At 42.9% G+C, this 22,289-nt stretch overlaps 1 protein-coding gene across 3 annotated transcripts; it reads right to left on the reverse strand.

Annotated features, from left to right (window-relative positions):
• Window positions 1-438: 438 nt before the first annotated feature.
• On the reverse strand, window positions 439-21,753 carry MTG1 (mitochondrial ribosome associated GTPase 1). 3 transcript variants are annotated; one of them, XM_069980811.1, is made up of 11 exons: window positions 21,477-21,747; window positions 20,568-20,634; window positions 17,838-17,940; window positions 15,961-16,041; window positions 13,325-13,381; window positions 11,579-11,669; window positions 11,448-11,509; window positions 10,806-10,902; window positions 3,023-3,104; window positions 2,265-2,377; window positions 439-649 (listed from the first exon to the last, which is right to left on the reverse strand). In XM_069980811.1, the coding sequence occupies exons 1-11, from the start codon at window positions 21,559-21,561 to the stop codon at window positions 552-554; spliced, it is 936 nt and encodes a 311-aa protein (XP_069836912.1). In that variant the 5' UTR covers window positions 21,562-21,747; the 3' UTR covers window positions 439-551. The 3 variants fall into 3 exon arrangements, with proteins under 3 accessions (XP_069836912.1, XP_069836913.1, XP_069836914.1); XM_069980812.1 differs by lacking the exon at window positions 21,477-21,747 and adding an exon at window positions 21,367-21,447; XM_069980813.1 differs by lacking the exon at window positions 2,265-2,377 and having other exon boundaries at window positions 542-649; window positions 21,477-21,753.
• Window positions 21,754-22,289: the final 536 nt, after the last annotated feature.

Here is a 22,289-nt window from a genome sequence, read left to right on the forward strand (position 1 = left end):
ATTATGCTGCCCTCATTTAAGGAAGTATAAACCTATTAACAGATTCCCTTTAAGAAATCTGGACAATTTACCCTTTATGAATCTACGAGGGACAATGCCAAATGCTTTCACAAAATCACAAAATACTTATCTCCTAGCACACAATGTCATAACAGGGCCTATAGTGTTAAAGGAGAGTCAATAACACTTCAAACCTCAGATGCCCAACAGAATAAACAAAGATTCAGTACACAATCATTTTTACTACAAATATACAGTTTCAATCCTTTATATATTTATACTTTTGATCGCCCATTGGGCTAATTAAAAAATACATTTTATCATCAATAGCTTAAGAGAAAATCGAACCAAAAACTAACAAGATACAAAGCTGCACTTTAACATGGTGCAACAAAAAAAAAAAAAAAAAAAAAAATGTTATTTATTCTTTACAGTCCAGGTTATTCACATGGGAAATTTGTTGAAGACTATCGCATCTTTGCTAAGTTATGAAAAAGTGCATGGTTTTTCTCTTTATTTTGCTGTATGAAGTCCGTTTTTTAAATCTCTCTTTAGTCCAAAGTCACTCTTCCTAAATCTCCTTTGCGGAAAGATCTTATAAAGTCATAAGCAGCAGCTGAGTAGTTAGGTACAGTGATATTCACATTTCCTGAAAAGGAATAACACCATCATTTGTTTTATTTAAAAATAAAAATAAAATTATAAATAAATATATATATATATATATATATATATATATATATATATATATATATATATACACACACACACACACACACATACATATACACACATATATACAGTACACTATATAGACAAATGTACAGGCACACCTACAGAAACTTTAGAAAATTGCATTCTAAATGCATAGGCAAGAGGTACTCTGGGCCAATTTGTTTTATATATTGCTGGTGAAAATACATCTTATCTCACCTAACCATGCTCCTGATGTGGTCCTGTCATACCTTCGGGTCCCCCGATGAATACTCCAGCTGCTACTTCAAAGATGGACTCGTCTTGGCAATGACAGCCAGCTCAGCCGATCACAGTGTGAAGCGGGACATCGATTGGCTCAGCGAGTTGTCACTGCTGAGACAAGCCCATGACGGTAGTAGTAGCTGGAACATTCAGCTAGTGACCCGAAGGTGTAAGGAGGAACCCAGTGAAATTTGGTTAGGTGAGAGTAGGGTGTTGTGAGTCACCCATTTATCCAAAATAGATTCTATCAATTCAAAGGGTTCATCTGAGAGGCCTGCCAGGACTTTATTTAATGTAGTTTCAAAGGTGGACAGAGATTTCTAATTTTAGGTCTGATCCTTTCTGTTGCCCTGTTGAATCTGAAAACCCAGAAGTCTTCTGTAACTCTTTTCTTTATGGGGGATGATTAAGAGCAGATATCTGTACTTTTGGGCTGGATTCCTGCAGACAGCAATACAAATGTGCACCCATAAGCAGTCCGCAACACACAAACCCATTCACCTATGGGTGTGTAAACAGGGCCATAGTCTGTCAGCAGTTGAATGAATGGGTCCACAGTCTGTCATCAATTGTAGACAGATATTACGGATGTGTGAATGAGGCCCTAGAGTCTTGGAATATAACTAAATCAATCCTGTAGTAGTCTAGAAATTTGAAAATGATAGGTGAGGGGGAGTAAAGAAAAACACCAGGAAACAAATTCTTTAAAATAGACAGAGGAAGTAGAAGATTTCTTAGCCATTTATCACTAATTTGATACTCAGCATGCTCTGCTTGTCTTGGCAAACACATACCTAGTATGGCAAGTTTACAGTGCATGCCCACCTAAAATCCCCGGTTCATGACTGACAAGTACAAAATTTCGGCCAAAATTCTCAACATCTGCATGATAGCTGCAACAGGTCTTCCGGCCCCTGCTAATGTTACAAACGTCCCAGCTAGTAGCATGCTGGACGAGCAGTTTTAGTTTTAGCTAATGTATTGCCCACTAAGATTTTTTAAAGCGCCTGCAACACTGTTTATCTTCAGCAAAGGAAAGATAAAGTGGTTGGCACTACAGGTCTGCACTTGTGTCAGAGGAATATATAGAAGACCTTGTGGAAGGTTCTTATGAACAGGGGTGCTCAATCTTGTGAAATGGCAGGTTACAAAATCTTCCATCTCCAAATTGCTGCTGGCCTAGACAACCACTCATACTGGAGGAGTCCACCGACCAACCAAACCAGTGTGAGCAGGCCAGACACAGCATGGCAGATAAAAAGACAGGTGGCATTCTGAATACTTACCTACACCAGTTATGGCCTTCACGGTCTGTGTCTTTCCTAGCTTAAGGGCAATCTTTTTTAACAGGGTCCCTATATCTGTACATGGTTCTTTAAGCTCATATTGTTCCACATATCTTAAAAAGAAATGCACATTTACAAAAATTATTAGTAATTACCAGAATTCCATTGCTAAATCTAAGTACTAAATAAAACTTGGTATTCTTAATGTGTAGGAAGCATAGTCTACCGTGCAGTTAGAAAAATAAGCAATTTTGATAGCCTCCATTATGTGCGTGTGTGATGGAAGAGATAACTATTGGGCAAGCCGTTGTTCGGCCGACAGTTATTGATAATGTATAGGCCTTAAAAGGTGTCTAAGCATCCTATACTAAAGGTGGGCGAACCTGGTACCTTCATCTGGATTGGCCAACTGGCTAAATTGTATGGCGTTCTTGTGACTCTCCATAGAAAGAGAGAAGGGTGTATGTAGGAAACCTGACCACCACATCAAAGACAGTAATTACAGAAGCTGTCACAAAAATATGGTGAGAGGTTTACTGTATACAAAGAAAAAGATTGACTGTAAATTAAATAAACCCCACATCTGGGTATATTTCAGAAGGCTTATATAAATAAGATGAGACACATTTACAAATACTGGTGCACCACCAAGTACATAGACTGCAGTGTGTACCATTCCTTGACAAATGGCTGTGTCTATCAGTCATATGTGATTGTGCAGGCAATAAGGACAGGGGAACTCACACTATTACATTTACCTGTGCTGTTGATGTTGGTTAAGGGTATAGAGGAGATAGTCAGCTATTATATCTTCACCCACTAAATGATCAAGAATGGTCCCTGCAATGATATTAAATGTTGAGAATATTAGAAAATTATTACTGCTATATACCTGCCTAAGCAGATACACAGAGCATCTGGAAAGTATGCCGAAACAAAGCATTTATACAGTTATCATCAAGATCAGTGGATTGTTGGTGTACAATGATTAGCTTACTGATTCTTGAACATAAAAGGGATACCGATATAACCAGCATTCAAAATGTCACATTCTCAAGACATCTTAGTTCAGCAGCATACCAGCACAATATCCTCAGTGCTGGCTACAGTACACAGATCTACACAATTTATAAAAAGCTGTGCACTGTACATGACCGGCAATGCAGGGCTGTATTTACCACTAGGCACCCATGGTCTGGTGCCTAGGGCAGCACCAGGGAGCAGGAAACAACTTTTTTTTTTAGCCTCCCATTAAGATTAGCCTGTAAATCTGGTGTCTTTTCAAGGGAGAGGGAGGGCACTGAGGGCAGTCCCGGACCTCCCACCATTGGGAAAATGGAGGTGTTCCCAACTTACACACTACTTGCGCTCTCTTCCCCCAGTTTCAAATTTCACTACTTTCTAAGAGTATTTCGAAGCTCTCTGCGACGGCACTGACGCACTGCGACATTCACTCTCACTAATCTATGTCGACTTAATGTTCCCGTCTGATCAGGACCCCCCACCTTTTCTTCTTAAATGGGAGGAGGACCTACAGTTAGATCTGACTGCGAAACAACGCACTAATATTCTTTCCCTTGCCTCCAGGAGGCAGGATACAATATCCTGTCACGCTGGTACCAGGTCCCTGTGAAACCATATGGCCTGAGACTGGCGCTGTGGTGGTGCTAAGAGTACCTTCTTGCACATTTTTTGGCCCCTCCTAACGTCTTTCTGGGACACAGTGCGGGAGACCTCCTGCCATGTGACTGGACTCTCCATTGAGTTTACCCCTGCACTGTTCCTCCTTCATCACAGCAAGATGGAGGCAGCCCGGGTTATCGCTGGATCGTCCAGGCAGCCCATAGGGGATAGTGGCGGTCTGCTGCCGCCGCTCCTTTTCCACGGGGCAACAGAAGCAGATCGCTGCTATCCTGGTCGTTTGTCTTTCAACATGTTTGAAAGACAAACGATCGGCCGACATGAATGATGCTGGCTGATCGTTGCCTTTTATTCCACGGGACGATTATCGTTCCGTGGAATAGGGCCTTCACTTTGGTGTAAGTGGAGCAGCGCCTGCTGCTGTCCCTGCTCCTCTATTCCACGGCACCCTACATTAACAGCATAAGGTACCACAGAAATTACACAAAGAAGCACATACAATAGTTGCACATAGCATAGTGCAGTGAACAATAGCCATAGCATGCAAACTATGAAGTCAGCATTGTCTACACCTGTAAGTCTCTTAAGATGACTGAACTGACACAAAAAATTCAAAAGTACTAACCTGGTAATTTCTTTTCTTTGAGCCCATGACGGCACCCCTGGAGAGGTCCACCCCCTACTCCCATAGGACAGGAAACAGGATACAGGAAATCCCTGGATCATATAAAGAAGTAAACTCCCCTCCCTCGTCAGTATTTACCAAGGACCTAGGAGCGAAGCTTAGAAGACACACACAAAAAAAAACACAAATATATATATATATTATATATATATATATATATATATATATATATATATATATATATATATACAAAAAACTTTTTTTTTGTGTTTAAAAAGTTTACTTTTTCTATATATAAGAAATTATTATTATTATTATTATTATCATCTCTTTTTTTTTTTTATATATATATATATATATATATATATATATATATATATATATATATATATATATATATATATATCTGGGCGGGATTTAGGCGGGGTGCAGTCATGGGCTCAAAGAAAAGAAATTACCAGGTTAGTAATTTTGAATTTTCTCTCTTCGCCCTATGACGGCACCCCTGGAGATTAGAATAGGAATATAACCGCCTAGGGAGGGACCACTGCCTGCAATACTCTACGTCCAAATGTTAAGTCTTCAGTGGAAGACAGTTGTAACCTGTAGTGTTTAAAAAATGTATGTGGAGTGCTCCATGTAGCAGCCCTGCAGATTTGATCAATGGAAACAGCTGCCCTCTCAGCCCAAGAAGTCGCTACAGCTCTAGTTGAATGAGCCCCGAACCCATCTGGCGGTATCATGTTTTTGGCTCTATAGCATTCTCCAACTGCCTGTTTAACCCATCTGGCTATCGTCTGTGTGGAAGCTGACTTGCCCTTGGTCTTACCCTGAAAGGATATTAGCAAGTTGCTACATAACCGCCAACTTTCTGTGACCTTTAAATAATGTAGAATAACTCTTCTAACATCCAGACTATGGAAACGTAATTCTCGATCGTTAGCTGGTGTGTTGCAAAATGATGGTAGTATCACTTCCTGAGATCTGTGGAAGTCCGTAACCACTTTTGGAAGAAAGGCTGGGTCGGGAGATAATACAACTCTGTCCTCTCTAATGGTCATGTAAGGAGCTTGTATAGAGAAGGCTCTAATCTCACTGACTCTACGGGCTGACGTTATTGACAAGAAAAAAGCCAGTTTGTAAGACAGGAATTTAATACTGCAGTCTGCTAAAGGTTCAGAGGGATTAGCGGTGAGGCCGTTCAAGACCAGATTCAGATCCCAAGGCGGAACCCTAGACCTGATCGTGGGACACAATCTGGAGGTTGCCTTTACAAATCTTTTAATCCATTGATGTTCAGCCAGTTTATAGTCATAGAGTGCACTGAGGGCGGAGATCTGTACCTTGATGGTGCTAGGCCTGAGGTGCTTGTTAAGACCTTCTTGTAGGAATTGCAAGATCAAAGGAATGTCAGGAGGAGCTAGGACATTAACAGGTTTATTTACAAATTTACAAAATGCTATCCATGTACGTAGGTACATAGCAGAGGTAACTCTCTTTCTACTGGCTAGCAACGTGGTGATTACTTCGGATGAAAGGCCTCTGTATATCAACAATTGCCTTTCAACAGCCATGCAGTCAGGTGAAGATTTTGAACTTGCGGGTGAAATACTGGGCCCTGGGTGAGGAGATCTGCCCTGTCCGGAAGAATCCATGGGTCCATCAGAGACATCTTCCTGAGCCAAGTAAACCACACCCTTCTTGGCCAAAAGGGCGCTATTAGAATTATGTGGGCCCTGTCCTGCCTGATCTTTCTGACTACTCTCGGTATTAGCCTGATGGGTGGGAATGCATACAGTAGGCCTCTGTCCCAAGGCTGGGCTAGTGCATCCAGAGCCCTGGGCTTGTCTGCAGGACATAGGGAAAAGAATTTTTGGGTCTTCCTGTTTGTCCGAGATGCGAAGAGGTCTATCTCTGGTGATCCCCACAGTCTGCATATTTGTAGAAACACCTCCTGGCAAAGCTCCCACTCCCCCTGGTTTAGAGAGTGTCTGCTTAGGAAATCTGCCTTCACATTGTCTACCCCCCTCAGGTGTAGTGCCGAGAGGGACAGACAATGTGACTGTACTACAAAAAGCAAAGTCCTCAGTAGCACTCCAATCACCATAGGGGCCCAAACTGGCTTCCCTTCGGACGCAGATTTCACCCGGGTCGTGGATCCCAATCGGCCCAGTAGATGCAGTATATGGAAAATGGATGACAGCGTCCAATCATGCAAAAATATCTTTTATTCCTCCATTAACAGACAATGAAATGACGTTTCGACTCGTCTGAGTCGAATTTGAAAAAGACTCAGACGAGTCGAAACGTCATTTCATTGTCTGTTAATGGAGGAATAAAAGATATTTTTGCATGATTGGACGCTGTCATCCATTTTCCATATAATGTGACTGTACTAGTCTGAACATGAAGTGGGCTACTCTCATAAGTTGTACTGATCTTGTGCCTCCCTGGTGGTTGATATACGCCACTGCCGATCTGTTGTCTGTTAATATTCTTACGTTTCTGTCTTTTATTAACGGAAGAGCCTGGGACAAGGAGAAGAATATTGCTCTCATTTCTCTCACGTTTTGTGGGTCCCTGGCCTCTTCTGAGGTCCACAGGCCCTGGAATACTTGAGTGTCTGAATGGGCTCCCCACCCCCTGGGACTGGCATCTGTGGTGATGGTCAAAATGTTGTCCAGAATCCAAGGAAGTCCCTTGGATAGATGTTCCGATGTTCCCTTTCCTTCCACCAAGAGAGAGATCTGAGTGTCTGTGGAGATAGAGTGAAAAAAGAATCAAGAGACTCAAAGGCACCGTCCCATTCACCAAGAATCTGTGATTGTAACACCCTAGAGTGGTACTGTGCCCAGGGAACTGCTGGAATGCAGGAAGTAAATAGACCCAACGCCGACTTAGCCTTCCTAAATGTAGTAATGGGATTCTCCAAAAGCTCCTGTGTTCTGGAAAGAATATTTGAAATCTTGTTAGCTGGTAAAAAGGATTTCTTAGCTCTCGAATCCAGACATATTCCCAGGAACTGACAACATTGAGAGGGGATCTTATTGGATTTTTCATCGTTAATTTCCCAACCTAATTTAGACAGGATGTCTTCTACTATCTTGATCTGGTTCTGAAGTGAGATTACTGAGTCACCGACCAGTAAAAAATCATCCAGATAAGGAATGATAATTATATCCTTTTCCCTAATATGTGCCATAACCTCTGACATCACCTTAGTAAAAACTCTAGGTGCCTGTGAAATGCCAAAAGGCAAGGCCTGGTATTGGAAATGACAAACTGAACCATTAAGTCTGACTGCTACCCTCAGGAATCTTTGATGGTCTGGGTGGATGGGGACATGATAGTATGCATCCCTTAAATCTAAGGTGGCCATAAAACAATCCTGTGAAAGATTCAAAATGGCTGAAGAAACGGACTCCATCTTAAACCTTTCGTAAGACAAAATCCTGTTAAGAGGTTTAAGATTGATAATGGTTCTGAAAGAACCATTGGGTTTCCTTACCAAAAACAGAGTGGAGTAAAAACCCGTACCACACTCCGCCTCCGGAACGGGAACCAAAACAAACCAAAACCTTCTTCACGAGTAAAGACTGCACCTCCGTAGAAAGTGCTGCCTGTTTTACGGGATCGGATGATAAATCCGTAATGACGAATCTTTCCCCTGGGGAGGACACAAAAGAAATCTTCAAACCGTGCTTTATTGTATCCAATACAAAGGAACTATTGGAAATACCACACCACTGTGACCAAAAAAGAGAAAGACGACCTCCCACAGGGACCTGGCGTCATTGCGCAGGTTTTTTGGTATTGTCTGAACCCTTAAAGAGGAACCCTTTGGATTTTTTGGTGGGCCTCCATTCCTTTCTATTTGTACTAGGATTAGAATTCGTGTTAGGGGCTCTCTGTGTGTTCCTACCTTTTCCCCTAAAAGGACGGCTAGATTGCTGCGGGATCAGAGGGAACCCCTTTTTTCTGTCCGAAGCCTTTTCGAGAATGTTATCTAAGGCTGGACCGAAAAGCAGGTTGCCTTCACAAGGGACTCCACATAATTTAGATTTTGAGGTGACGTCCCCCTTCCATTCTTTAAGCCACATGGATCTGCGGGCAGAGTTAGAAAGTGCTGCTGAACGAGCGGAGAGTTTAAGAGCATCCGCTGAAGCATCAGATATAAATGAGACAGCATTTTCTAGGGTCTCAAAGGGTTTGAGGAGCTCCTCAGCGGGTGTCCCTTTACTAATCATATCTTTAAGCTCAGACATCCATACCCCTAATGATCTAGAGACTGAAGTTGCTGCCACTAGAGGTTTAAACATGGCAGTGGACGCTTCCCAGTCTTTCTTTAAATAAATCTCTGCACGTCTGTCCATAGGGTCTTTAAGAGTTGCACAGTCCTCAAAAGGTAGCGCATTAAGTTTAGTAATCTTGGCTACTGGAGGATCTATCTACCCAGGAGTTTGATTCCTCATGGTCAAAGGGGTACTTCCTTTTGAACTGAAAAATAATTGAAAATAGGTGTTTAGTCATATATACCAGTTTACGCCTATACTTGTTTATCTAGGAACAGAAAAACACTCACAGCAGCCGGAACAAAAAATTTCCTATCCGGGTTGGACCATTCGTGTTTAATCAAGGCCTTAATGTTCTGATGAATAGGAAAGACCAAGCGTTTCTTAGGCGCCAGCCCTCCAAACATACGGTCTTGTATAGTATTGGCTTCCGGAACCTCTTCTATGCCCATAGTCTCCCTTACTGCTCTAATCAATGATTCTATATAGTCAGCGGAAGGTGATGGTGTAGCCACTTCTTCCTCCAGACTTTCTACATTAGATGGGCCTGCTTCTGGTTCGTCTATACCCAGCGATAGGTCCTCATCGTCCCCCAAGGAAGATGGAGGCTGACTGTGAACAGACTGCTCCACCTCAATAATAGGGGGTACCGGGGTAGCCAAAGGTAACTGAGAGACAGGTGCTGGTGCAAGTTCTGGAGGAGAAGCTGTGGCAGTGGCTGGAGTCTGAGAGGGCATGGAGGCCTGAAACCAAAAATAAATGTACAAAAGAATTTCCCCCCCTTTTTTTTTTTTGGAAAAGACAAAGAAAAATTCTACCTACCCTAATTTCCTTCTTTATCATGTTCTTCATGTTACGCATAAAAGAGGGTCCCTGCTCCTCAAGGACTCTATTCATACAGCTACCGCAAAGCACCTTAGTGTAAGAACTACTTAATCTTTTCCTACAAACGGGGCAATCTCTGCTCTTAGCATGACTCTTTTTAGTAGGACCCTCCTAAAATGAGAAACATGGCGATGTATTAGACAAAAAAGAAAGAAAATTCTGTTGGGGAAAATCCCCTCTTACCCACTCCATACCACTGGGGCTTGAATCATAGCTGGAGTAGACTCTGATAGTTCAGCGCTTTCAGCCTCCATAGCGATCAATCGAGGTCTTAGAGGTGTAAAACTCTCTGCAGCCGTTGTTCGGAAGCAGTAGAAAAAAACGCCAGGCAGCAGTAAAAAGATACTGCTAGAGTACACAGACACTGAGCACTCACCTGGCGTCCTTCTCGGCACCCCTTTTGAATCTGGCGCCGAAAGTCACGTGACCGGCTGGTTCCGCCCGCTCCGCCGCGCGCTGAAACGACGTCACCCTCCCGGCGCTCCACCTGAGCAGGCCGTAGGCCCCGGAAGTTGCCGAACACGGCCAGCAGAGCAACCCCCTCTCCAGCACAATCCAGTACCCATGCCGCAGGGCGCGCGTACGCAGCGCCGCGGATCGGGGCACCGGACCACGCCGAGGAGGGCCAGGGGAGCTCCGGGGACCCATCTTCTGGAGGTGTCGGGGGAGGAAGCCAGACTTGGAGGCTGCTCCCCACTCGGAGCCTGACGCCGCCGGGAAGCCGGTAAGTTATTACCCGGTAACCCCCAGTCATCTTCTTCATCCAGGGAAGGGAAGGGGAAGAGGCCCTTCCAGCTCCTGCTCCCATGGGGACAGGAAACAGAAACTGATGAGGGAGGGGAGTTTACTTCTTTATATGATCCAGGGATTTCCTGTATCCTGTTTCCTGTCCTATGGGAGTAGGAGGTGGACCTCTCCAGGGGTGCCGTCATAGGGCGAAGAGAGAAAACACTAATGCTTTTCTGGCAAAAACAGTGTTTCCAAAAGGAATAAACTACTTCAAAAGAGTGCAAAATATATCATCTGCCCTGATGGGACCAAAAAAGCCAAAAACAGATCCATTAATAAGGCTGTAATTGTATGATTGTATTGGCTTACCGCATAGTGCTAACTTCATTCCTGTCTCAACTGACTCAATACGGGGTGAAAGCACGCCTGGTGTGTCTAAGAGATAGATGAGGGGATTTTCTGAAACCTGTAAGATGAAAGTTCTATATAAGGGGGTAATAATGCTAATCATTTCACAAACTATACCAAACATATATTCAATAATTTTATTGCAATGTATAATTTACCATATTTTCAGCTAAAATATAAAGCCTTTAAAAGGGTAGCTGTCAGCACAGAAGTTCTGTATTCTTGGTATGCACCTAGTGTGATGGAAATGCGTCTGACCTCCATTCTAATCCAAAGGAGGTTGCGTGCATTTCTGTCACGCATATTGCATTTTCAACCATACCTGAACTTCTGGATTAAGAGTCTATGCTGCCACTAGTCTGAGCACCTGTGCCTTTTTAATTAATTGACCACCATAAGACTATAATCAACTCAAGTATCCATAATCCTTGCATTTTAAAATGCTAATATTGTAGCAGCCCTTGAAACAAAGTTCCCGAACATAAAATTAGAGATAATAGTAATACATCCTCTTCTACATGCACTAATAGAGCCACATAACAGTAAAAATAGCCAGATATTTACCAGCTCATTTACTGTACATCCTGTACAAAGAAGACTGACCTGTATTCTACAAAGCACTGAGCGGGTGATTCCAGGTTCTCCCCCAACTCTTGAGGCTTTCCCTAGGATCAGAAATTTTTTTTATGCATACAGTACTACTAAGTTTAGGGAAACGTTAAAGGCAGATCTACCTTTCTTTAGATGTACTCTGCGCAGAGCGTTTATCAGGGAGGATTTTCCCACATTAGGGATGCCAGTCACCATAATGGAATTTTCGGGATTCTGTACAGGGTAAACATACAAAAAACCCTCACTTGTGTATATAGAACAATCAGAGAGCCAAAAAGTACAGTAATAGAATGAAGGAACTCCACACTAGCAACAATACAATATTGGAATAATTATCATTATAGAGAATAATAAAGTAAGTAAGGGCTGTTCACATTACATTTTCTCTTAACCTTTGGGGAAAACACTGACATATTGTCAAAAGGTGTTGCTAAAGTGCACCACAGTGTTCAGGCAGCGGACAAGGACAAATGTCACTTTTCAGAAGAAAGGACACAACTCTCCAACCACACATGCTCCAATTTTATAGATTTTGCATGGGTGTAAGCTGCCCTGGCATTAAAGTTCCTGTCATATAGAAAGTACATTGTGCCAAAACTAAAATAAACACCTGCAGAAGCTAATTTCACTTTTTTCTTCTCTGGCACTATGCACTTTTGCTAAAAGTTTTCTGTAAGCTAAGGGTGGGCAATACATATAGGCTGGGTTCACACTATGTATATTTGAGGCTGTATTTGGTCCTCTTGTCAGGTCTTCATAGCTACCAAAACCAGAAGTGGATTGAAAACACAGAAAGGATCTGTTCACACAATGTTGAAACTGAGTGGATGGCCGTCATATAATGGTAAATAACTGCCATTATTTCAATATAACAGCCGTTGTTTTAAAATAACAGCAAATATTTGCCATTAAATGGCGGCCATCCACTCAATTTCAACATTGTGTGAACAGATCCTTTCTGTGTTTTCAATCCACTCCTGGTTTTGGTTGCTATACAGCCTCAAATATACAGCCTTAAATATACGTAGTGTGAACCCAGCTTTAAAGTGTACCTGTTGTTACAAAATCTAAAATCAACAATAGATGTGAAATAAAGCAAGTTTGGAATTTAAATTAAAAAAAAAAAAAATTCATGGAAAACACAGCACTTCCTGTGTTTAGAAGTCCTGTGTTTCCCAGTTATTTGATTGATGGACTTGAAAGCTGTGACATTATGAGTTTAGTCTCTCTTTTTGTAACCAGCACAAGACGAAGTTCATTCAGGAGACTGGACCTGCATTTCTGGTAAGTAAAGCTTTTTTTTTTTACAGCATATCAATTCTTTGGGCGGACAGCAGATTGAGTTTGAGAAATTCACTGACTCAATGGGACAGTCAGAATTTCAAGCAGAGTCCACCAAGTGACCTACGCTTGAAATTTCCTTGCATATTCTGTAATGTGAACATAGTCTAAAGCTAAAATACAGCTTTTGTTATTGTTGCTTTTGTGATTCAATACATTATACAGTCACATATTTGGTATCACGATGCACGGGAGAACTAGAGGATTCATTTAAAAAAAAAAAAAAATCACAGCATTAAACCATTACATGAAAAAATCTGGAAGTTATTTATCTGATTTTTGACCATTTTCCCCAGTCATAAAAGACTTAAGGTATTGATTCAGTAGTGCTGAAATTACAAATTGCTCTGCTCACTGCCACCACAAAATGCTTTGCTTTGGAGTTGGGGAAACATTAAGATTACCTCACTACAGGTAATCTGAGATACCTCACCACAAAGAAAGGCAAAAGTTTACAGCCCTAGATAAATGGGATACAGTTTTCCTTGCCATTAAACTCACTTCTACTTGTCAAGGTTGAAACTGACCTCTGCCCTGTTGAACCGTGGGCTACTTCCAATCCGTTCCATAATGGATGGAACAATCTAAAAGTTCAAAACAGGAAAACACAACACAACACAACACAGGTTATAATAGTATAAGCCCAAAGTATAACAGCAGCTTCATAAGTGGAAACATTTGTGCTGCTAAGTAAAACATAATGGGAACCTGTCTCCATTACAAAATGTTCCCTAATCTGTGGCCATCATGTGATAGGAGCAGGAAGAGCTGAGCTGACTGAACTTGTATCTTATGACTGAAACCTCAGCTCTCTGTATTCTTAGGAGTCTAAGCCACTCAATGATCACACACTGAACTCCCAAGCATGAAATAATCAGAGGTTATTAGTTATGGAAGGTGTATAGCCACCTTAATTGATTATCAGCCGAATGATTGTTTGGCTGACCGTACTCTTTTGTCCCCCCCATACATATAAATGTTTGGCATGGCCAAACATTCCTTTGTTCTTTATGGAGAGGGGTAAGGCACAGCTAGAATGCTCTGGCGGCAGCTTATCTCTCCAAGAACAAATGAGCAGTAACTTCCATCACGGACAACCCCTATCATCACCAATATTATCTGTCGGTTGAGTCTGTGGAAGCTGCCAAAGACTTTATACTAACCGCATTACCCACCACCAGCCGCAAGTTCGACTGAGATCAGTATAAGGTCTATGGGAAGCTCAAGTTCCACAAAAAGCAATATATCTCAACTTCTCCTGCTCTATAACATGATGGTGGCAGATAAGAATACAGATGCTTATAGTAAGCATCTTGTTATAAATGAACAAAACATTTACTGTAGTCCTTACTATAAGCTTAACCTTTGCAATGGTGCATTACTTTAGAACAGTGATTTTCAACTAGTGTGCCGCGACACATGGTCGGGTGTGCCACGGGGAAAGTTCCCCAAACTATGGTGCCCCTGTGAAACAGGAGAAAACAATGGTGGAGAGAAACCTGGGGATGGGGGAGAGAAACAGCGGAGAGAAACAGGGGGGAGAGAAGTATGGTGGAGAAAAGCACAGGAGAGAAGCATGGGGGAGAGAAGCACAGGAGAGAAGCATGGGGGAGAGAAGCACAGGAGAGAAGCATGGGGGAGAAGTATGGTGGAGAGAAGCACAGGAGAGAAGCACAGGGGGGGGGGAGAAGAAAACAGGCCCAGGTTTCCCACTGAGTGAGCATAAATACATTTAGAATCTATATTATTAACTATATGTATAATATGTACTGTTTTAGTGTCATTTTGTGCCATTTTGGTTGGTGGCGTGCCCCGGGATTTTTTAAGTATAAAAAGTGTGCCGCGGCTCAAAAAAGGTTGAAAATCACTGCCTTAGAAGACTGGTTACAGTGGACACATGGATATTTGCAACCCCTTCACTACAGAAAAGTAATAAAAACTGGTGGGGACAACAAGATCAACACCGGAGCAGCAGGTAATTTATCAAGCGAGTAATGTGGGAGTTGTCAGGGTCCATTCACACATACATCTTGAGGCTGGGTTCACACTACATATATTTCAGTCAGTATTGTGGTCCTCATATTGCAACCAAAACCAGGAGTGGATTAAAAACACAGAAAGGATCTGTTCACACAATGTTGAAATTGAGTGGATGGCCGCCATTTAATGGCAAATATTTGCTGTTATTTTAAAACAACGGCTGTTATATTGAAATAATGGCCGTTATTTACTGTTATATGGCGGCCATCTACTCAATTTCAACATTGTGTGAACAGATCCTTTCTGTGTTTTTAATCCACTCCTGGTTTTAGTTGCAATATGAGGACTGGACTGACTGGAATATACGTAGTGTGAACCCACACTACGCCAATATGCGCCAGACCTTGTACATGTGAATAGACCCTTAAAAAGAAAACCGATTGATAACCAACTCAAAGTGCTAGTGGAGAGTCTACACCTTTTAACAGAAAAAAGAGCGATGTAAGGCAAATCAGAAAGTTCCATTGACTTCCAGCTAACATCTGACCACTGGCATTTTTGCAAAAAAAAGAAAAAAAAAAAAAAAAAGTTTTACAAAAACAAAAAAAAGGAGGGAGTTTAAAGCCAGCCTAAGGACCCTATTCCACGGGACGATTATCGTTCGCATAATCGTTAACGCTAAACGATCCAAACGACCGCTATTACGAAAGACCTGAAATCGTTTACCAATTTACATGGATAGATAATCGTTACTTATGATCGTTTTTGTGGTCGTCTTGTCGTCGCTATTGCGTTCGTCACTACTGCGAACGACGTCTTATTCAATGCGAACGATTTGCGAACGAGCAACGATAAAAATAGGTCCAGGTCTTATTAAACGATCAACGATTTCTCGTTCGGTCGTTAACTGCTATTCAAACGGAAGATTATTGTTTAGATTCCAGCGATTAAATGATAATCATCCGGTGAAATAGGGCCCTAAAGCTGCCAGTGAGGAAATTACCTGTGTAGCGGTTTACTTTTTTCAGATTACTGTCAAGGGTGAAAAAAATGCTGAAGTGCTGCTTTAAAGTATAATTTTTCCTTTGAGGGTATGAGAATACACAATCACTGAGACAAAAAATAAACGCAACAAACACCTTCCTCCCCCTCCCAAAACAAGAGACAGAAATGCACTACTCACCTCTTTGATGTTCTCTTCTCTGAAACAGTCAGTGTAAATAACCTTCTGAACGCCCTGTTTCTCTAGCTGGGTAACAATCCTCTAGAAAAGGACAAGGACAAAGCAAGAATAAAATAATACAGTCATGGAATAAACAAAGTCCATACAACGAAAGATCTCATGTAGCTTCAGAATATTATAATGGTTGACAGACCTTTAAAGCTTCATAACCTTCTCTGGCCCTTATGTCTTTCCTTTTATGTAAGACTCAGGCATGTCCAAAGTCCGGCCCGCGGGCCATTTGCGGCCCGCGTTCCGAACTTTTACGGCCCCCCAGGTATCCAGCAGCAGATACCGCTGCCGCTCTCGTCGCCACGCCACTCTAGTGCACGGAAAAGGAAAGCCGAAATCTCGCGATGTCCGAGATTTCGGCTTTCCTTTTTCGTGCACTAGAGTACAGAGTACTGACATCTCGGACATCGCGAGATTTCGGCTTTCCGAGATTTCAGTACTGAGTACTGACGGTGATCCGGCCAGCTGGAGATCTCGCACGTCGTGAGTTCTAGGGCTGGAGATTCTTACAACTCCTCAGAGGTCAAGGAGGCTGATGACCTCAGCTTAGTTATATATAACCAATATATATTAAGAGTTCCAACGCCACCCTACTCTTCCAGAAGGGTTAGACCAGCAGGGTCCTCGAACAAAAAATTTCTGCAGCTATACATAGGTAGTGGTAGTCTCTGAAGAGGAGTTGGCTACTGTAGGCAAGGAAAAGCAGGGCTATACACTCACGATACATAAAGGGAGCATATAGGAACCTGTGGTAGCAAGCTGTCATACCCTTCATTAACCCCTGACTGCCTTTCACTGTGCTATAATTCCATTATCTGATGTGCGACTATTTCACAGCTTGCTATTATCTGCCTGTGTTATAAAGCATATAGCATGTAAAATAGTCGTCCCTCGCACATGTTCACTTCATCAAATTTGGCACTCTTCGAAAAAAGTTTGGACATGCCTGATGTAAGTAAAACATAAATCTGAAGCTCATAAACATTACTGACACCCAGGGACAGAAAACCATTTAGATGTACAGAAGTTCAACAAACCCGAGTCTGGTTTGCAAAGAAAAAAAAACCTTTAAGGAAAAACAAAAAAACTAAGCAATAAAAGGCTTGCAAAGATATAGAAAAAATATAGTAATTTGCAATGATTTAACATAATTTATTGGTAATGACAGTGCGGGATACGTTCGGGAAATGGACCAAACATATTTACACTGAAACTACACTTGGCACCAGGGCTGTGGAGTCAGAGTCCAACTTAAAAAAAAAATAAATAAAAAAATAAAAAAATCTTAGAACAATTTAAAATTGAGTTTTGATATGAATTTTATAGGTACAGGTATCTGGCATTGTTTGCCGTGTTTCTGTGTGTATGGTGAATATTTAGTTAGAAAACATAGAAGATTGTCAGCAGGAAAAGACCACCTGCTCCATCTAGTCTAGTTGTGAGTAGTTCAGGACATGGAGGCTGGAGACTGGCTGCATCCACTGCACACACAGGAGAATCTGCTTTATATCTTTTCTTATTCCCTCAGAAGTCGCCCCAGGATCATGTAGGACATTAGGGAGAAGCTGCTGAGCCAGTGTGATAAATAACTCCCCTGGTATCTGACCGGCCATTTATGAAGGAGCAGGAGTCGGAGTCGGTCCTGATAAAATTCAGGAGTCGGAGCTGCAGCTTACCAACTCCACAGCCCTGCTTGGCACAGTAAAGTTAAAAAAAAATTTTTTTTTAATATATATCTGGATCTACTCAGACATCCTATGTAACATCCTATAACTATAACATAAATGAGGCCTTACTATGCCCTTACTTTGCTTTTTTTTTTATACCTTTTGATGAGTGAGGTCTGCCAAGTCCAGCTTGTTAAGCACAAGCAAGTGAGGTTTAAGTCCAAGGTACTCTTTAAAGAGGGGGTTTCGACCAGATAAAGGGATTTATTTATCGTCAAGGAAACTATTAGAGCCCAGTATACAACTGTAAATTTCATCAATATTTAAGTGTTGGGGGGGAGGGGTAAGGGGTAAACCCTAACAACTATACAATGGTGTCTGCGACTTGTGGCAGCAAAAACTGCCAACCGATTCCATGTAAAATACACACATAATGTACTCTTGTGAAAAATGTCTTTGCAGAGAACCTACTGATATGCCGCAGTAGCTGTTTTTCTCAGGAGTATACTCACCTGATTCATGTCGACCCCCATCCGCCATCTTGTGACAACAATGTTATCTTCGGGCGGCCGCACCGCTCCGACCGTCCCTCGTGCCGGCCGCCCTCTTCCGCGTCATCAGCTGCTCAGCAGCGATTGGCTGAGCATAACTGTGCTCAGCCAATCGCGGCTGAGCAGCTGATGACGGTCGGAGCGGTTCGGGTTAAACTTATGGCAATATACTCCTGAGATTAACAGCTACAGCGGCATATCAGCAGGTTCTCTGTGAAGAACCTGCTGATAGTTCCGCTTTAAAAGGAGATGTCCGGGCACTGACTTAAAATAGCCGGGAACAGAACAACAGGCACTTACCTCTCTGGCTTCAATGCTGGGGTCCGCTGTCCACCGCTCCAGTTCCCGTTGCCCAGCCACTTCTAGGTCTGAGTGGGGACCTGGGATGTGACATGTCAGGCCTGCTCAGCCGGTCAGAGGCTATAGCGGGGTCCCACCTCAAGCGACCAAGGTGGTTTTAAAGGCTTACATTACGCAACCACAGGGACCCATATCAATTAAATAGAATGCATGGAGTGCCCCTGTGGTCAGACCCCACTGATAAGCTGGTTCAGGAGTCCAAGGCTGTGGAGTCGGAAAAAAATTACCGACTCCACATCAGCTTTACAAAATTCTTACAAAGTTTTTATGTTCCTTATCAATGTATTTTATGTTCTATCAATCTAAGGACCTTATTTATAACAACCAAAAACACTTACTCACATACATTTAGTTTTCACCATATATCAGTAATAAAGCACTGGACACAGCAACAAATTTAAGTTCAGCTCTCCATGTGCAGAGAGTCCCACCTGATTCGGTTCAGCCGTGTCCCGATTGTGTTCTGAAGCAAAAGACCAAGTCCAGCTCCCAGGTCCTTAAAATCAGTAGACTTTATTCTTGGGACATCTTAAAAATTCCAAAGCTTAAAAACAAAACACCAACGTGTTGCAAGGTAGAGACCTCTTCATCATGGGTCCATGATTAAGAGGTCTCTACCTCGCAACTTGCCAGCGCTTTGTTTTTAAGATGTACCAAGAATAAAGTCTACTGATTTTAAGGAGCTGGACTTGGTCTTTTGCTTCTGAATAAAACACTGCCCCTATTAGAAATAAGTGGCCGGGGGAAAGTTAGTGGTAACTATTTGGCCGTTTGTTTCTGAGCTGGAAGAGTCCGGTGTGTGTGTGTGCTTGCTGCAGCCATAGCGCGCGCACACACACACACAGCCTTCTGCAGCCGTAGCGCGCACACACACACACACACGGCCTTCTGCAGCCGTAGCGCGCACACACACACACGGCCTTCTGCAGCCGTAGCACGCATACACACACACGGCCTGCTGCAGCCGTAGCAGGCATACACACACAGCCTGCTGCAGCCGTAGCACACATACACACACAGCCTGCTGCAGCCGTAGCACACATGCACACACAGCCTGCTGCAGCCGTAGCACACATGCACACACAGCCTGCTGCAGCCGTAGCACACATACACGCAGCCTGCTGCAGCCGTAGCACACATACACGCAGCCTGCTGCAGCCGTAGCACACATACACGCAGCCTGCTGCAGCCGTAGCACACATACACGCAGCCTGCTGCAGCCGTAGCACACATACACGCAGCCTGCTGCAGCCGTAGCACACATACACACAGCCTGCTGCAGCCGTAGCACACACACACAGCCTGCTGCAGCCGTAGCACACACACACACAGCCTGCTGCAGTCATAGCACACACACAACCTACTTCAGCAATAGCACGCACACACACATAGCTGCAGCCATAGAACACTGAAGAAAAACACAATCTTCTCCCAGAGAGTAAACACCACACTGAGGACAGAGGTTACTGCTACACTACTTATATCTTCTCCTCCTCCTCCTCTATATTACACAGTATATCTTCATATTACACTGCTGCTCATATACAGTCATCCAGCATCCAGGAAGAGAACAGCACAGATCTCCCCCCACACAATGGACTCTTCCAGCTCAGAAACAAACTGCCAAATAGTGACCTACAACTTTTCCATGACCACCCTTATGTAATAAGGCCTGTGTCCTATTAGAATGTTGCTCATAATATATATTCATGAGCAAAACTTGTAAAATTCATATCGAAATTCAACTCTACATTTTTAAAAGATCTTTTTTAAAGCTGGAGTCGGTACATTTTTTTCCGACTCCAACTCCAGCCAAAACTAGCTCCGACTCCACAGCCCTGGTCATACCCCCAATCAGCATAGAATTATGGTATATCCAATGCCAATATTTTATAAGATGGGAATAGCATCACCCATTCCAATGTACAATTAAATGCAAAATGAGGGAATAAACTGGTTACACCAAGTGAGAAAGGATATTCGGGCATCATGCACTTCTACAATGCAGTCAACTTTGGAAAGTTTAGCTCTCATTTGTTTAAGTCCTGCAGGGGAAAACATAGATTATTCAATAATGAGACAAGTATTTAAAAGAAGACATGCCACTGCTCCAATTCAAGATAGTTTTGACTAGAACTATATTAGCATTTACACATCTCCACAGAAACTGCCTATAACCCCAATGACTAGTAAGATCCTATCTGTGGGATAGCAAAAAGCGAGAGAAGAAGCTACATTGTATTTTCTCATGTTCTGATCCATTATTATTGGAGAGAAAAAAAAGGATCCCCAAAGGTGGACATGAACAATGCCTGACACATCCCACTGGCTGATTTACTGATTGTTTTCAGAACCTGCCACTCTCAATGTGATCGCAGGTTAACAGCCATATAGATTTCTATTCAGTGTCACCATTAAAATGACAGATATCAAACCCCACTGGTCACCATTATAAGTGATCTCTTACTGCTGCAGTCCCTCATGCACCAGATGGACTTCACTGTGGTCTCTTTTTACGACGGAAACCATAATGCAGGTGTGAACAGAGCCTTGTCTTATACAATATAACAATGTCCTGCTCCTGTCTGTGTGTCTGACTGATCAGCCTGTTGACCATCTCTATTTGTTGTACTGACGTTTTATTATGTCTAAGCTGTAACTGGCCATGTCTCCATGTGAGTGCACTCACGCCCCCTGCTGTCCATTCCTCTGTACTGTAACTACTACACTTCTATCCTGTGACCGTATGGGAGCATTTCAGACATTACCCAATCTACCTCAGTGTTACAGGGAGCTCCATAGCAGTATCTGGGCTCTAGCCCTGGCAGTCTGGATATGCCCTCTCTCTGCATGCTCACACAGGCTAGTCACTGACTGCCCAGCTCACCCTTGGCCATGTGTCCCGGAAACCAGTGAGCTACATCCCGCTGTCCAAAATCATAGGGCCGTCGGAGGAGAAACGCGAGCCTCATCTCTACAGGAAGACGAAAGTAAGTGAAGCACACAAGTCCGGACTGCAAAGCCTTCCCCCCAGGAACTTCACTTGCTGTCAACTGATTCCTATTAATGCAAAAGGATTACTCTGCGCATGCGCCCTTCAAACCGACCACAGGCTTACAATCGGCAGCAGCTAGGCCGCCCCTATCCCGTTGGTAGAGGCTACAATGTAGTTGCCAGATGTGATGACGTCATGCCCATGTGACCAGTCTCATGTGTGGGAGGAGCTAGCTTCCGTCTGCTAGGCTTTCTAGGAGGCAGCTAATTTCCCGTGCTTTTCATTAGGCAGCAGTGTAGTGAGTGACACCATCAGCAGGAAGTAAGGCACAGTTCTGCAGGGTGAGGGGTGGGTAGAGCCTAGAATGTATCCTCTCCTTTGAGTTTCTCACTGTAGGGGATACATTCTAGCATCTTCAGTAGTGAAAACGCTAGAATGTATCCTCTCCTTTGAGGCTCTCACTGTAGGGGATACATTATAGCATGTTCAGTACTGAAATGGCTAGAATGTATCCTCTCCTCTGAGCCATCCTCTCCTTTGAGTCTTTCACTGCAGGGGATGCATTCTAGCATGTTCAGTACTGAAATGGCTAGAATGTATCCTCTCCTCCGAGTCTCTCACTATAGGGTATACATTATAGCATGTTCAGTATTGAAATATTTAGAATGTATACTCTACTCTGAGGGTATACATTCTAGCATGTGT

This window comes from Dendropsophus ebraccatus, chromosome 8 (assembly GCF_027789765.1).
Source record: "Dendropsophus ebraccatus isolate aDenEbr1 chromosome 8, aDenEbr1.pat, whole genome shotgun sequence".
NCBI classification, from domain to species: domain Eukaryota; kingdom Metazoa; phylum Chordata; class Amphibia; order Anura; family Hylidae; genus Dendropsophus; species Dendropsophus ebraccatus.

Excerpts from the sequence above, each read along its gene's own strand:
- MTG1 (XM_069980811.1), bottom strand. The coding sequence starts at position 21,561 with ATGAGGCTCGCGTTTCTCCTCCGACGGCCCTATGATTTTGGACAGCGG. Across the intron at positions 11,510-11,578 it reads CAGAGTACATCTAAAGAAAG|GGAAAGCCTCAAGAGTTGGG; the intron begins GTAGATCTGCCT and ends TTCTGATCCTAG. Across the intron at positions 10,903-11,447 it reads CAGTGCTTTGTAGAATACAG|GTTTCAGAAAATCCCCTCAT; the intron begins GTCAGTCTTCTT and ends TTCATCTTACAG.